A 15,627-nucleotide genomic window follows, 5' to 3' on the forward strand; every position below is an offset into this window, starting at 1 on the left:
ACTTGTTGAAAGTCACACCTTCAATACCAACAAAATAGCTGACAAGGCCATTATTCACACCACCAAACAAAAAAACCACTGGTACACAACACAATCAAAAGTGGACCTTCACGTGCTGGACAATGTCATGTCTTGAAACACTTGACAATCATCACACTTAAAGTCCCTCATCCCAGTGTGTCTGAAGGCATGTTTGTTGAGACAAGAAATGGTGAGAAATCTTTTCCCACACTGTCACAGAAATAATTTAACACCACTGTGTATCAGGATGTGTCTGGAAGGGTACACTTTTGGAAAATGTCTTACATTGACACTCATAATTCCTGACAACTGTGTGTCAGGCTGTGTTTGGTGAGGAAGACTTCAGGAAATTTCTTAACTCAAACTCATAATTGTTGAAAACTGTGTGAAGGCTGTGTCTGGTGAGGTGAGACTGTCGAAAATCTCTTAAATGAACATTCATAATTCCTAAAACTGTGTGTCAGGCTGTGTCTGATAAGGGAAGACTTAGGTAAATTTCTTACAAAACTCATAATTCCTAACATCACTGTGTGTCAGGGATGTGGTGAGGTGAGACTGTGGTAAATTCAAAATAAAATCATAATTCCTGAAACTGTGTGTCAGACTGTGTCTCATAAGGGAAGACTTTGGGAAATTTCTTAAAAATCATAATTCAACAACTGTGTGTCAGAGTGTGGTGAGGTGAAAGTGGAAATTTCTTACTCAAATGTCATAATTCCTAAAAGTCTGTGACATGAGACAGATTGCTGCTGCTGCTGTTTCTTCTGGCCACCCATGCTGCTGGCAGGGATCAGGTACTGAGAGAAAGGACTCCTGCCAAACATGCCATGGAGTGCAGGGGATAGGGAAGTGGGACACAAGATTGGCTGGCGGTGAGCAGGGCGTGCAGCCTTCACTCTGCCGGGCACCTGGAACAACAACAGTGACACTCAGCAAACACACACACACACACACACACACACACACACACACACACACACACACACACACACACACATCTCGGTGAAAAGGAAAGAGAAATGTTAAATGAGTTGAGAAAGGAGGCTTTGAAAAAAAATGAAGAGAGGACAGAAGAGGAGAAGAAAGAGTTTTTCTGGAGAATCTTGGATATGAGACTGAGGAAGTGGTTCATAACCCAGAAAAGTACAGTAAGAAAGGACTAAAGAAACTTACGATGAGCGAATGTAATGTATTCCAACATAAATGGAGTGATATCGGGATTTTAGAACTCAACGATTACTTGAGGGACAAGAACCCAGATATTGTGGGTCTTACTGAAACAAAACTGAGAGAGGGAGAAGACCTGATGATGGTTGGAGAAGGAAATATAATGTTTGGAAAAGAAATAGAGTAGGTAAGATGGGAGGAGGAGTGATGTTGCTGGTTAAAAAGATATAAAGGTGGATCAAGTGAAAGAAGGTATGGGAAAGGCAGAAGTGCTAAAGATCAGAGCAGAAACTAATGAAGGAAAAAGAGGCACTACATAGTGGTGTACGTACCACCTAAGACAAATGCATGGTCAGTACAGGAATATGAAGAAATGATAAGTGATACAGGAACATGTCTGGAAGAAATGTTGGGTGGCTGTGAACGAACTATAATGATGGGAGATTTTAATTGTAAAGAGGTGTGTTGGGAGGACTGGTCAATGGAAGGATCAGAGACAACATGGGAAATACACTATTGACACTGGCAATGGAAAATGTGTTAACTCAGTGGGTCAAAGAAGATACTAGGTTTGGAGGAGAGGGAGCATCGTCAAGACTGGACTTGGTCTTTAGTACAGAGCCAATGGTCATTGAGGAGATGAGGGTGGAGTGCCCTTTAGCAAAGAGTGATCATGCAGTTTTGGAGTTCAAGGTGATAGATGAAGAGAAATCTAGAAGAAATGAAGAATATAAAGTGGGAAGATGGAATTATGCCAAGACAGATTTTGGAAACCTAAAGAAATTCTTTCAAGAGACAAATTGGATGAAATTCAAGAGTGCTAAGGAGCAAATGAAAAGTGGAAGGAATTTATAAAAATATACAAAGAAGGTGAGAAAAATTTGTACCAATAAGACAACATAGAGAAGTTGGAAAGCAGGACTGGTTTAACGATAGATGTGAAAAGGCTAGAACAAGAAAAGAGGATGCATGGAAGAGGTGGAGAAGGAAAAGACGGATTAAGCAGTGGGAAAGTTACAAAAGAGCAAGAAATGAATATGTGTTGATTAGAAGAGAAGAAAGAAAGAAACAAGAAAAGGATATAATTGATAAATGTAAAGACCAACCAAGGCTTTTTACAGACATGTGAACAACAACATCAAAAATAGAGAAAGTATTGAAAGTTTAGAAGTAAATGGAGTATGCAGTGAAGATCCCAGGAAATGGCAGAGGCTATGAATGGATGCTTTCGGAAGGTATTCACAAAGGAGACTGCTTTTGACAAACCACTGGTAATGGAACAGAAAGGGATTATGAAGGAGTTTCAAGTAACTGTGGAGGAGATCAAGAATATGATGGGGAGTTTAGAAGTGAGAAAAGCTGTGGGACCTGATGGGGTATCAGGATGGATTTTAAGAGAATGCAGGAGCAACTGGCAGAAAAAGTTTGTGAAGTAATTGATGCCTCATTAAGGGAAGGTGTAGTGCCCCAAGACTGGAAAAGAGCTAACATTGTCCCAATCTATAAATCAGGTAACAAGAGAGACCCATTGAACTATAGACCAGTGTCACTTACAAGTGTGGTAGCTAAGATGTGTGAGAGGGTGGTGAAGAATAGATGGACAGACTTCTTGGAGAAAATGACATACTTTGTGAGTGTCAATTTGGTTTTAGAAAAGGGCGTTCATGCACGACAAACCTGATATGTTACTATTCGAGGGTGATAGATGTAATACAGGAAAGAGATGGTTGGGCTGATGGAATATATCTGGATTTAAAAAAGGCCTTTGATAAGGTACCACACCAGAGACTGATCTGGAAACTTGAAATGGTAGGAGGAGTGCATGGCAGTTTACTAAAATGGATGGAAGACTTTTGGTAGGAAGAGAAATGAGAACAATAATTAAGGACAGACCATCAGAATGGGGTTTGGTGGAGAGTGGAGTCCCACAGGGATCAGTGTTGGCACCAGTAATGTTTGCGGTCTACATAAATGACATGGTGGATGGGGTGTCCAGTTATGTGAGCCTATTTGCAGACGATGCAAAATTGTTAAGAAAAGTGAGATGTGACAAAGATTGCGAACTACTCCAGGAAGACTTGGACAGAATATGGAAATGGAGCTGTACATGGCAAATGGAGAATCAGGAGTATGTACAAGATAGGAAATGAAGACATAAAAACCAGTCATGAAGAAAAAGACCTTGGGGTGACAATTACCAATGACCTATCGCCAGAGAGACATATAAACAAAATAATTGGAGAAGTATTGAACTTATTGAGGAACATAAGAGTGGCGTTCGTATATTTAGATGAAGAAATGATGAAGAAAATAATTACTGCAATGATAAGACCAAGGCTTGAATATGCAACAATACAGTGGGCTCCGAACTTAAAGAAACACATAAGGAAACTAGAGAAAGTACAGAGGGCTGCAACAAAAATGGTGCCTGACTTAAGAGATTTGACTTATGAAGACAGACTGAACAGAATGCAACTTCCGACCCTGGAAAACAGAAGAGAAAGGGGAGACCTGATAGCAATATACAGAGTGATGATTGGCATGGAAAAAATGGATAGGGAAGATCTGTGTATGTGGAATGAAAGAATGTCGAGAGGGCATGGGAAAAACTAAAATGGCCACTTATAGGAGAGATGTGAAAAAATATAGCTTCCCTCATAGAAGGGTGAAAGCATGGAATAGTTTAGACGTGGAAGTGGTCAACGCAAGGAATATTCATGATTTTAAGAAAAAGCTGGACATTAATAGATATGGAGACGGGACAGCACGAGCATAGCTCTTTTCCCGTATGTTACAATTAGGTAAATACAATTAGGTAAAGACACACACACACACACACACACACACACACACAGAAGACTCCTATGGAAAATAGAACACATGGGCGGAATTAAGAAAAAATCTTAAATTGAATGACAGATTTATTAACAGATAGGGAAATGAGGACAGTGATAAGAGATACACCATCAACTTGGAGCACTGTACCACAGGGTTCAGTGTTGGCACCAATAATGTTCCAAATATATGTTAACGATATACAAGAGGGTTTGAGCAGCTACATAAATTTGTTTGCAGATTATGCCAAGCTTTTGAGAGTTATAAAAAGTCAAAATGATTGTATGGAATTACAGAAAGATATTGATAAGATCTGGAGATGAGCCAGAAGTGGACATTAGAATTAAATACTAAGAAATGCCATGTAATGGAAGTGGGTAAAAGTAATAGAAGACCTACATGGGAATATAAAATGGGAGAAGAGATTATAATGAAAAGAAGAGAAGAGAAAGACCTGGGAGTGATTATACAAGACACCCTGACTCCAGAAATATATGTAAAAAGATTATTTGCTTCAACATACAAGACACTAACGAACATACGGTTAGCTTTCAATTACATGATTAAAAGTATGATGAAAAAGATATTAACCACTTTGAAAAGACCTACACTAGAATATGTAGCAGTGGTGTGGTCGCCATATAGGCAGAAAGATATCAAGAAACTAGAAAGGATACAAAGTGCTGCTACAAGATGGTCCCTGAAATAAAAAGATCTTCCCTATGAAGAAAGACTGAAGGAGATGGAGCTGCCAACTTTGAAGGAAAGACGGGAAAGAGGAGACCTAATAACAATGTACAAGTCAGTAAACCATATGGAGAAGATAGATAGACAAGACCTGGTAACACTGGCGGAGCAGGGAGACACACAAACAAGAGGACACTCCAAGAAAATCATGAAAAGTCAGTGTCATAGGAATATCAAGAAGTTCAGTTTTCCACACAGGACAGTAGACAGCTGGAATGGATTAAGTGAAGACATTGTAACACCACAAAGTGTCCACAAATTGAAGAAGTTAAACAAATGTAGATATGGAGACAGGTCACTAGGAGCCCTACTCGAACCCTGTAACATACAACTAGGTAAATACACACACACACACGAACACACATAAACACACACACACACACACACACACACAAACTTCCTGCCCCTCTCATGCAGCAGTAGGCCAGCTGGCACTCCCTCCACCCTCCTGCCACCCTGACCACTGTCCCCGACAAGTCAAGCGCCACCCCAATGGGACACTGACCCCGCCATTCATTTAGTCCAACATAATTATTGTCATTAGTACATACTTCATTTCATTGTATTAGTTATTTCCTAAACTATCCTAATGGAATGCCGTCACACTGCCATACCAACAAGATGTTGCTAGGCAGCTCCCAGGGAAAGCACTTCGGCAGGTGTTGGAGCCTGACCTAAACGTATGTAGGGGGCCATAGGGTTGGATACCATATAGACAGAAAAATGGAGAGAGAGAGAGAGAGAGAGAGAGAGAGAGAGAGAGAGAGAGAGAGAGAGAGAGAGAGAGAGAGAGAGAGAGAGAGAGAGAGAGAGAATAATGGTAAAATCAAAAATAATAGCCCATGTTGTTTCTTCTTGTTAAGGAAATTTTTTGCTGACATTGAATGGAGAAACATTATGAACAGAAGGGCAATACAAGGGGAATATGAAATATCCCTACAGAAATATAATGAAGGAGTAAAGAAATATGTACCTATTTACAGTGTTGAGATAAATGTACATGCTTGGTACAATGCAAGATGTACAAAAGCAAAAAAAGCAAATGATAAAGCTTGCAAGAAACTCATAAAGCAGAGAAATGACAATACAAACAGCAGCATAAAGATGCGAGAAATTAATATATTAGAGTACGGAGAGAGGAAGAAAGAAACTGAGAAAGATGTGGTGCAAAAAAGTGAAGATGAACACAAGATTTTCTACAAATTTATAAATGGTAAAATGAAGAAAAAGGAAACAATAGAAAAAATAATTAAAGGATGGAATACATACCAAACAGCAAAGGAAATGTGTGAAATAATGAATGAGAGCTTCAAAACGGTGTTCACTAAAGAGGATTTTGCAGAACCAAATAGGACATTACATTGCCGAGGATTGCAGGAAATCATAGCTCACAAAGAGGATATTCAAAGATTATAAATTATCAGATAATTTGGATGTCAGAAAAGCAATAGGGCCAGATGGTGTTTCAAGGTGGGTGCTAAAAAAAAAAATGTAAAGAGCAAATATTGGATCTAATTTGGGAAATGATTACAAGTTCATTAACCCTAAAAGTACATGAGGTTGATTCACTTTCCGTCTGTTACAGCGGGGAAAAATCACACCTGTCAAAAATGCTAAAAAAAATGTTCCTTATAAGAGCATATTTCTTTGTGTTATTCTGAGTACAACGATGTAGTTTTCAACATGTTATGACCTCTGAGAGCAAAGTTATTGCATATCAAAAAATTCTCCCCTAACCCATGGTAGAACCGATCTCTAAGAAATACCCCCCAGCTCCGATAACACTGCTCTCTCTCTCTCTCTCTCTCTCTCTCCTTTTGGGCATTTGAATTTGATGTAAAAGTAGGAACTTTTGCACTTTCATGTCAAGAAAATGCGAGCTCAGATACATGAAATGTTGTGCAGAACAGGAAAAGAAAAAGAAAGCACATATTACAACTCTTGTGGATTTCTATAATAATTGGAATGTGGCAACTCTTATTAGCAACGGGATTGACATGACTTGGCCGACAAGCACAGTCCTGCAGAGGCAACCATGGCTGACACACACCAGCACACTGCTCGTGGGGAGTACGTGAGGAGGTTTATGAACATCGCTGTGAGAGTTGGTCTCTGTCTCCCAAATCACTATTAGAATAACTACTGGAGTCTTCACTTTCTTCTGTCTCAATAAAAAAAGTCACTGTCCTCAATGTCATTACCGAGTAACACTGACATAACATCACTCGCAGTACCATCTGCATTCCCTTTTTTCTATATGAGACAGTACCATAATACCTGTGTGGGGAATATCTTACCATGCCTATTTAGGCCACTTTAGTACCAAGATCGCCCCTTATTCTGAGTTTGTTGACACTTGTAAGGTGAACAATGACAACTTTCAACTTAGTAGGGAAAATATCCAGTGAGTTCCAGGGGAGGACCGGTTCCATAAGAAAATAATTTAAATAAATCATTTTATTTATCTTCTGGCTTGTTAAATTTACACAATTGTGAAAACAAGAATGAAATACTGTGCAAATGACTTTTTTATGTATATGATCACATGTATTCTTTGGAGCTCATTAAACCTAACTGTACTAACCTTACTTAACCCCAAAACATAGGTACCTTCCCCTCCACCTGAGCTTGGTAATTTATGTTATTAAAATAATTATTTGTAACTCATTAAACCTAGCAAACCTGACTTATTAATATTAACCTCAATTAATATATAACCCCAAACATAACTCTGCTCTTGATAATTTATGCTACTACATTTATTCATATGTGATTCATCAAACCTAGCAAACAGGTAAATGTATAAGTGTTTATGTTAGTTGTCCAAGTGAAAGAGAGGAAAAACTTCCACATGTGGCAGGAAAATTAGGAGGTATAGAGAGAGAGAAGGCCAGTGTTATTATCATGGCAACACAGTACTTTGTGAGGGGAAAGGCCATGTTTTGTTTGTAGGAAAGGAGGGGGAGGGAATATAACAAAAACACTGGTTTGTGACCAAACAAAGTGCGGGAAAAGTCCAGAATGGCACCTCCTTTCTGATCATTGAAACAAGCATGCAAGGTGATAGAGTGCTTACTATACAACATGTTTGTGATGTTTTCGATGTGGGGACGGCTTTTGTAAGGCCATAGTAATTAAATGAATATTCCAGTGCCTGTGCTAACAAGTCCACAATGATTTGTTTTTTGTTATTTTGGGTTAGTGTCTCCATTTTGGTTAAGCTGAGTTTGTGTTTGTGCTAAGGTTAGGTTAGGTTAGGATAGTTTATAGGGGGGTGTGGGGATGCAGCCACCCAGCTAGCAGGTTAGGTTAGGTCAGGATAATTTCAACAAAAATTATCCATGAATTTTACATTTTTCCAATTATTTCTGGTAAGGTTAGGTGGACGGTTAGGTTAAGTTAGGATTGGATTATTGGAGGGGGGAGGGCTACCAGGTTATTAGGTTAGGTTAAGATAATTTCAGTGAAAATTATCCAAGAATTTTTTCATTTTCCAAATTTTCTAAGGACAGAAACGGCTGTTTATGTCCTTAGATTTTTTATCGCCATATCTCGCCCCTTTTGGCTCACCCCCTCAAACTCCCGATTCCCCACAGTCCCCATGCTTCCAGGGGTGGGATGGTGGAAAAGAGGGAGGTCCAATTCTGTACTTTAACACAAAGTGCAAGTTCATTCACAACAGATTGAAAACTGCCACACACAAATACTTTTATCCTGAAGTGAGAGTTTGGTGTAAGACTGTAAATTTGCCATAACTCTTGGGGGGTACAGGGCTCCCTTGCTGGGTTTGGTTAGTTAGCCTTTAGGATTTTGGCTAAATATAATGGACAAAGCCACAAACGTAACAAGTGGTTGGCAACGCTACTCACCAATAACCAAGCATCGCTCGCCGCCACCAAAGGATTTGATGAGATTTTTTTATATATCATTTTGTGGATTTTTACCTTTGCAACGCTGATTACTCGATTTAATGCTCGTTGGGAATGAGAGGTAGGCCAGGAATAACTCGCAGCTGAACACAGTGCCATAACTGGGAAAATATTGATTTGCGACAGAAATGATGTATGCCATGAATCAATTCACTGCATTTGTCACCACAAAATGACAAGCCACATCACAGAGTCCAGGGTTAGCTCAAACTGCAAACTGACCACTACACACAAACATTGAGAAGAGTTGCGCGGCCCTATTTCCTTGTTTTTTGGGGCAACACAGAGCCAAACACTGCTGCGTAGTGCTTACCTCCACAAATAGATACTGAGCCGCACCACCACCAGGGCTGCAACGCTCCCTGTGTGTGCTGTGTGCTGTGTAGCCAGCAGACACTCTGACACAGCCAGGCGGAGGCGGAGGGCGAGGCAAGCAAGCTGTTTCTGTGTCCCAGGCGGAGCTGTGATGCTGTGGTCCTGTGGAGGCGGAGGCAGGTGAGAGTGACATCCACCACGCAGGACTGTTCCCTCACCCACGGCTGTGCATTGGGATTGGGATCACTCATATAGTTTATTCGGTAAAATCATATGAATATTTGGAAACAAATTTTTGCAGAAAGGCTTCTCTTTCTCACAGATCAATGAAGATAGTTGTGGGTGGTCAGGTCAGTTCTTTATTCCCAGTTGTTAGTGGGGTACCTCAAGGCTCTGTATTAGGTCCTCTTCTTTTTTCTTATCTATATAAACCACACTGGGGCTTCCTTGCCATGTAACTTTAAACTATTTGCTGGTGACCTTTTCTTTATAAAGCTTAATAATCTCTCCACTATATTGCAAGACATCAGCACTGTTCAAAGAGATATTATTTTTTTTTTATTGCAGTTGCTGAATCCTGGGACCTAAAAAATAATGCTGACAAGACCAAGTGTGTAAGTTTTGGTGTCAATGTTTGTCAGATTTATGATCTGGGACACTATTCATTATAATTATATGGTAAAAGGTGACGTTGCAGTGGATTTAGGGATAACTATAGAGCCATCATTAAGATTTCACATTCACATTCAGTCCTTGGTGTCTAAAGCTGCTGGGCTAGCAAACTCGCTTCTGAAATCCACTAGCTGTGTGCCGGTCTCGTTCCTTCATGGTAAAGCTTTTCGTCACTCATATAATACGTCCTCTACTGGAGTTTGCGTCCCCAGTGTGAAATACAGCTTACATCATGGATTTGACTCTTTTGGAATCTGTTCGGCGACGTTGGACTAAGCAAGTTACAGCCAGTGCAGGTCTTGGTAACGCGTCTTATGGCCAACGTCTCAAAGTTTTGGATCTGTATTCTGTCAAAGGGCGTTTGTTTCGTGTTGATTTAATCAAGTGCTGGAACATCTTCCATGGGATGTCTGCTACGTGTTGCTCCTACTGATACTTTTATCATGGTCCCTTTGAGAGGGATGTTGAGAGGACATGAATTGAAGATATTTGTTCCCCACGCATCCTGTGAGGCCAGACATAGATATTTATCATTCCGAGTAGTCAGGCATTGTAATGCTCTCCCTGCTGAGTTAGCTGAAACGGACAACCTCAGTACATTTAAAAGGGAATCGGTGACTTTTTAGGTGATGAACTATTCGACTATAGTGAGTCACTAACTGCCATCACATTCTCCTTGTCTTTATAATATAATGGCTTATGGCGCACTTTCCAGTCATGTTTTCATCCTTTTCTCTGCTTTGGTTCCTGTTCTTTTTTGGACAGGCATGCTAGCCACTGTGGGGTTCTCTCCAAGGGAGCCCAACCAGGTAAGTAATAGATAGTTATCATAGACATTTGTCACTAAGCTCCGCCCGGCGCCCACTGGGCACTGGCTTCACTTTCTAAGCACAGCGGGAAAGGGCCGTGCCGCTGTCGCGTGCGAAATTTGACCTCCATGCGAAAATATCCCCTGGGTTCCACACCCCTCTGTTATCTTTGCTCAAACTCGTAGATAGAAGGATCTATGGGGCTGATATCCCAGGCAGAGTAAGCACGATCATCAATTGTCATTATGAGCGTACAAAACACATCGTCAGTAGTCTTTTAATGTGCTACTTACAGAATGTGAAGCCTCCAAACAGCTCCGACAGGCACTGCAGCTCCGCATGACACCGACATGCCATCGCGCACTTTCACTTTTTTTTTTTTTTTAATAGATACAGTGAGTTTTACATTTCTTTTAATAGGCTAGAGAAATGGATGATTCATGCTGCTCCAGGCAAATTTCCAGTGAGAAATATCAGAGATAGAGTTGCCACAAGACAATCTCTAAGTGTCAACTTTAATACACTGAGGTAAAAGCCTTAACAAACAGGTGAGCCATAACTTTGCCTTCATTAGGCATTATCCCTTCCTATCAGATTGGGTCAGAATAGCTTAGAGTTGGTACTGAGGGAGTAACTTAAGGACAATTCATATTGACGCTAAGATATATTAGTTTTTGCATTAGTAAATCATATTGTTTAAAGTGAGCAAGAACATTAATGGTTTGAGGAGAGTCTGCCACCCATCACTGTGTTATTTGTATGATAGCCACATCTCTTTCCTTGCATTCATGAAGAATAAAGGAGGTTTGGCGGGCCATGGAGGTGGAGACAATATGATTAAGAGGCACAAACCTGCTACAAAGAGGAATTAGGTTATTATAAAAGTTTAAGTACATATTATTAACAAAGATAAGCTATATCAAAATTCCAGTCCACATAAGAAAGATGTTCCTTCGCCTCCATGCCAATTAAGATATCAATATGGGAAATTCATCAGCTTCTGACCATGACTAGGGGGAACAACAGATAAACTAGAAGCTAGACACACTGGGAAAATACTGTACAATGATATGAATCATGTATATATTATCTGTACGGACTTAAAATTTCGCCTCTCTGCGGAGGTACAGACTTCAAATTCTGCCTTTCCGTACCTGTCACTTCCGCACTTTCAAAAACTTTTCCACACTTCGGACCTCCGCAGTCCACACCTCGTTTGGTGGTCCGCAGACAGTGGCGTAGTGGATAAGGTGGTTGTGGTGGGATTGGGCAGACATCTACGCATAGGTTCAAATCCCACCACATACTGCTTTGAAGCTGTGTCATTTATCGAGTGGTTTCAAGTTACCTACATGTCACCATGGTACACTAGGTTCCAGTTGGTTACACCAAAGATGTGCTTGGCTGGTGATATGGACCCTAATAAGGGTACTATAAATAAAATTGCCTGCACCACAAATGGGCGAAAGCTGAACAGTGCTTCCCACATATACTCTTGAAGTATGCCTACAGGCGCTATAGGCCATACCGTAATAAAAGAAAATAAATAAAAGAAATAAAAGAATAAAAAGAAAGGTAGGGAGAAGCGGAGGTGTGACCAAGGTAGGAAGTGCCCAGCTCTGTCTATAAGTGAGCTATGCTGCTGGTTGTGGTTTGTGTCTGCTGGCAGGGGACGTGACCAGTGCTGCGATCTTGTCCCTGAATACACCCTTAACATTACCCTGGGCCTGTTTGCGTTAACATTACACTGTTCAAACAATAAATAAATCAATAAATTTATTAAAGATCATTTATATGTATGTATGTACATGCAAAAACACTAGATGAAATAATATTACCCTGAAATGAAATAATGTTAGCCTGATAGTGTTCAAATTCCCCTAAAACAAGGTAATTATCCTGCACCTGGCAGCTCTGGACGCGACCCATGCAGCGAGTGGCCCTTGTGTCTCTTACCTCTGGGCGGGCAGGGCGTGGGCAAAAGTGGGCATGCAAAGGGAGTCCCTAGTAGGTATTAACCCTTCAGTACTGGGACACAGTTTTACCTTGAGATTTGTAGACCATTAGACCATTTTATTGACATTAGCAAGGGTCTATGGAGGTCACAGGATTAATGGCGACAGTCTTCACTGTTTTAACATAACATAAATAATAGAATAACAAAGGGCCACCAGGGCCCATCAGTACTGGGACCCAGTTTTACCTAGAGATTTGTATACCATTAGACCATTTTATTGACATTAGCAAGGATCTATGGAGGTCACAGGATTAATGGCCACAGTCTTCACTGTTTTAACCCCTTCAGTACTGGGAACAGTTTTACCTTGAGATTTGTGTACCATTAAATCATTTTATTGACATTAGCAATGGTCTATAGAGGTCACAGGATTAATGGCCAGTCTTCACTATTTTAACCCCTTCAGTACTGGGACACAGTTTTACCTTGAGATTTGTGTACCATTAGACCATTTTATTGACATTCGGAAGGGTCTATGGAGGTCACAAGATCAATGGCCACAGTCTTCACTATTTTAACCCCTTCAGTACTGAGACACAGTTTTACCTTGAGATTTGTGTACCATTAGACCATTTTATTGACATTAGCAAGTATGGAGGTCACGAGATTAATGGCCACAGTCTTCACTATTTGATCTCCACATGAGTTTCTGAAGCACCAAATCACCAAATAATAAGCAGAATGAATATAAATGCATCATGCTACTGAATTGTTATGTAGGCAGCAAGGGATAGTGCAATCTGTCACAGGTGGGAATATTCCAGAAATTAATTGCCTGTGTGTGTGTGTGTGTGTGTGTGTGTGTGTGTGTGTGTGTATTCACCTAGTTGTAATTTTACAGGGCCTGGGTATCATACTCGTGTGGCCCCGTCTCCATATCTACACACATCCAACTTTCCTTTAAAACTATGCACACTCCTTGCTGACACCACCTCCTCACTCAAACCATTCCACACCTCCACACATCTTTGTGGGAAACTATATTTCTTCACATCCTTCAAGCATATTCCCTTGGCTATCTTTTTACTATGCGATCTTGTAGTTCTATTTAAGTTTTCCCTCTCAACATCATTTGCTCATTATCCACTTCATCCAGTCCATTCAACAGTTTATAAACCTGTATTAAATCTCCTCTTTCTCTTCTTTGTTCCAAGGTAAGCAAATTCATTTCTTTTAATCTCTCCTCATAGGTCATTTCTGCCAATTCGGAACCATTTTTGTTGCCATTCTCTGCAATCTCTCCAACTTCCTTATATGCTTCTTTTTATAAGGGGACCAAACCACTCCAGCATATTCCAATCTTGGTCTAATTACCGTACTAATTAATTTCTTCATCATATCTTTATCCATATAATGGAAGGCTAATCCAATATTTTTATCAAATTATACGTTTCTCCAAACATCTTATCAATATGAGCCTCAAACTGCCCATGGTCTTGTATTATCACTCCCAAATCCTTTTCCTTTTCCACCTTTTTCAACACTACTTCTTCACCCATCTTATATGACCCTCTTGGCCGTCTTCCACTCTTCCCATCTCCATCACATGACTTTTGCTCAGATTAAATTCCATTTGCCACCTCTTGCTCCACTCCCAAAAAAAATAAGGAAAAGAAACAATAGAAAGGTTAAAAGGAGAGAAAAGATTGTAAGAAAAAAGTATGGAGAATATAAATAAAAATTTCAGATAGAATAAATTTGAAAGACCACAGGATAATAGAGTGACTGTATATGAGAGATTGAAAAGCTAGAAATAAAAGAGTTGATGACAGAATTAGATGAAGAGAAGGAAAATGAAGTCTCAGGAGAATACTGAAAGAATGAAGAAACAAAGTGAAAATACAACATTATGAAATGCTCAATAGAAATGGAACAGTGAGTAGAATGGAAAGAGCTATGGTTCATATAAGAAAAAGAAAGGAAGGAAGAACAAATTACAAAAAAGTATCACTAACTAGTGTAATATGAAGATGTGTGAGAATAATAAAGAAACAATGGATGAGTGAAGACATTATTATAAGAATTTTTAGAAAAGGGATGTGAACTAATTTATTGAGTTTCTATAAATAGTTGATAGAGTACAAGAGAGAGAGGATGGATTGACTAGGATTTACAAAAACTTTGATAAAGAAAAAAGATTACTGTAAATGAAGAACAAAAGAGTCATAAATGGGAAAGATGAAAGACAACCAGTAGAACTAGAAAAGTAAAAGGAAAGACTTGAGTGATATGAAGAATACAATCAAGGAAGATATTGATATTTCAGAGATATATAATTTGCTAAGAATATTGATAGCATTTCACTACATGGACAAAGAAATGAAAGAAATTGATAAGTACTATAATAAGACCCAGATTGAATATGCAGGAGAGTGTGATCAAAAAGAAACACATAAGGAAGTTGAGAGACTACAAAAATGGAAGAATAGAATTTGAAGATGACAGATGAGGAGACTATGGATCTACCAAGAACAGAGAAGGAGAGAGATGATCTGATAGTTTATAAATTGATTAAAGAATGGATCAAATGGATAATGAGAAACTAATCATGAGAGAGAATATATTAGAAGCACAAGAATAGTAAGAAACAGAGGAAAAGATGTCTGAGATGTTAAAACATAAAGAGTGTTCAGACTTGGAACAGTTTGATGAGGAAGTGGTGTCAGCAACAAGGCATAGTTTTAAAGAAAAATTGATAAGTGTAGATATGAGAGGGACAAGGAAAGAGGTGAAAACAACTATAGTTGTAACAATGTAAAAACTTGTTAAGACATGGTGAAGGATAGAGATGAAGAGTTAATAGAGAAAAATTAAAATATGAGAAATATAATTTGAGTATTACAAGATGAGAGAAAGTAAACTAAGAAATATACATAAGTAAAGAAATGGGAACATATTTTACAGACAAAAAAAATAGATACTTATAAAGAGGTTTGGTATGAGAAAAGATAGTGAAGAATATGAAAGAAAGATAAAAAAGCTGACATAAGAAGAAAAAATACACAAATCTTAGAGAAAAATAGGATAACATGATGGAAATGTGTGAAGGAAGAAAGAAATGAAGAAAAGAAAAGGAAGAAAAATAAAAGAGATGATGACAGTGTGATTTATGTGA

The 15,627-nt window shown here is 39.2% G+C and overlaps 1 protein-coding gene across 1 annotated transcript; it reads right to left on the reverse strand.

Moving 5' to 3' along the window:
- Window positions 1-337: 337 nt before the first annotated feature.
- LOC123506802 lies at window positions 338-9,280 on the reverse strand. The gene is made up of 3 exons (XM_045259158.1): window positions 9,013-9,280; window positions 794-929; window positions 338-419 (listed from the first exon to the last, which is right to left on the reverse strand). Exons 1-3 carry the CDS (start codon window positions 9,263-9,265, stop codon window positions 338-340), a joined length of 471 nt encoding a protein of 156 aa, XP_045115093.1. The 5' UTR covers window positions 9,266-9,280.
- Between the last annotated feature and the right edge of the window lie 6,347 nt (window positions 9,281-15,627).

The sequence above is a fragment of the Portunus trituberculatus genome, chromosome 2 (assembly GCF_017591435.1).
Source record: "Portunus trituberculatus isolate SZX2019 chromosome 2, ASM1759143v1, whole genome shotgun sequence".
In the NCBI taxonomy this organism is placed as follows: domain Eukaryota; kingdom Metazoa; phylum Arthropoda; class Malacostraca; order Decapoda; family Portunidae; genus Portunus; species Portunus trituberculatus.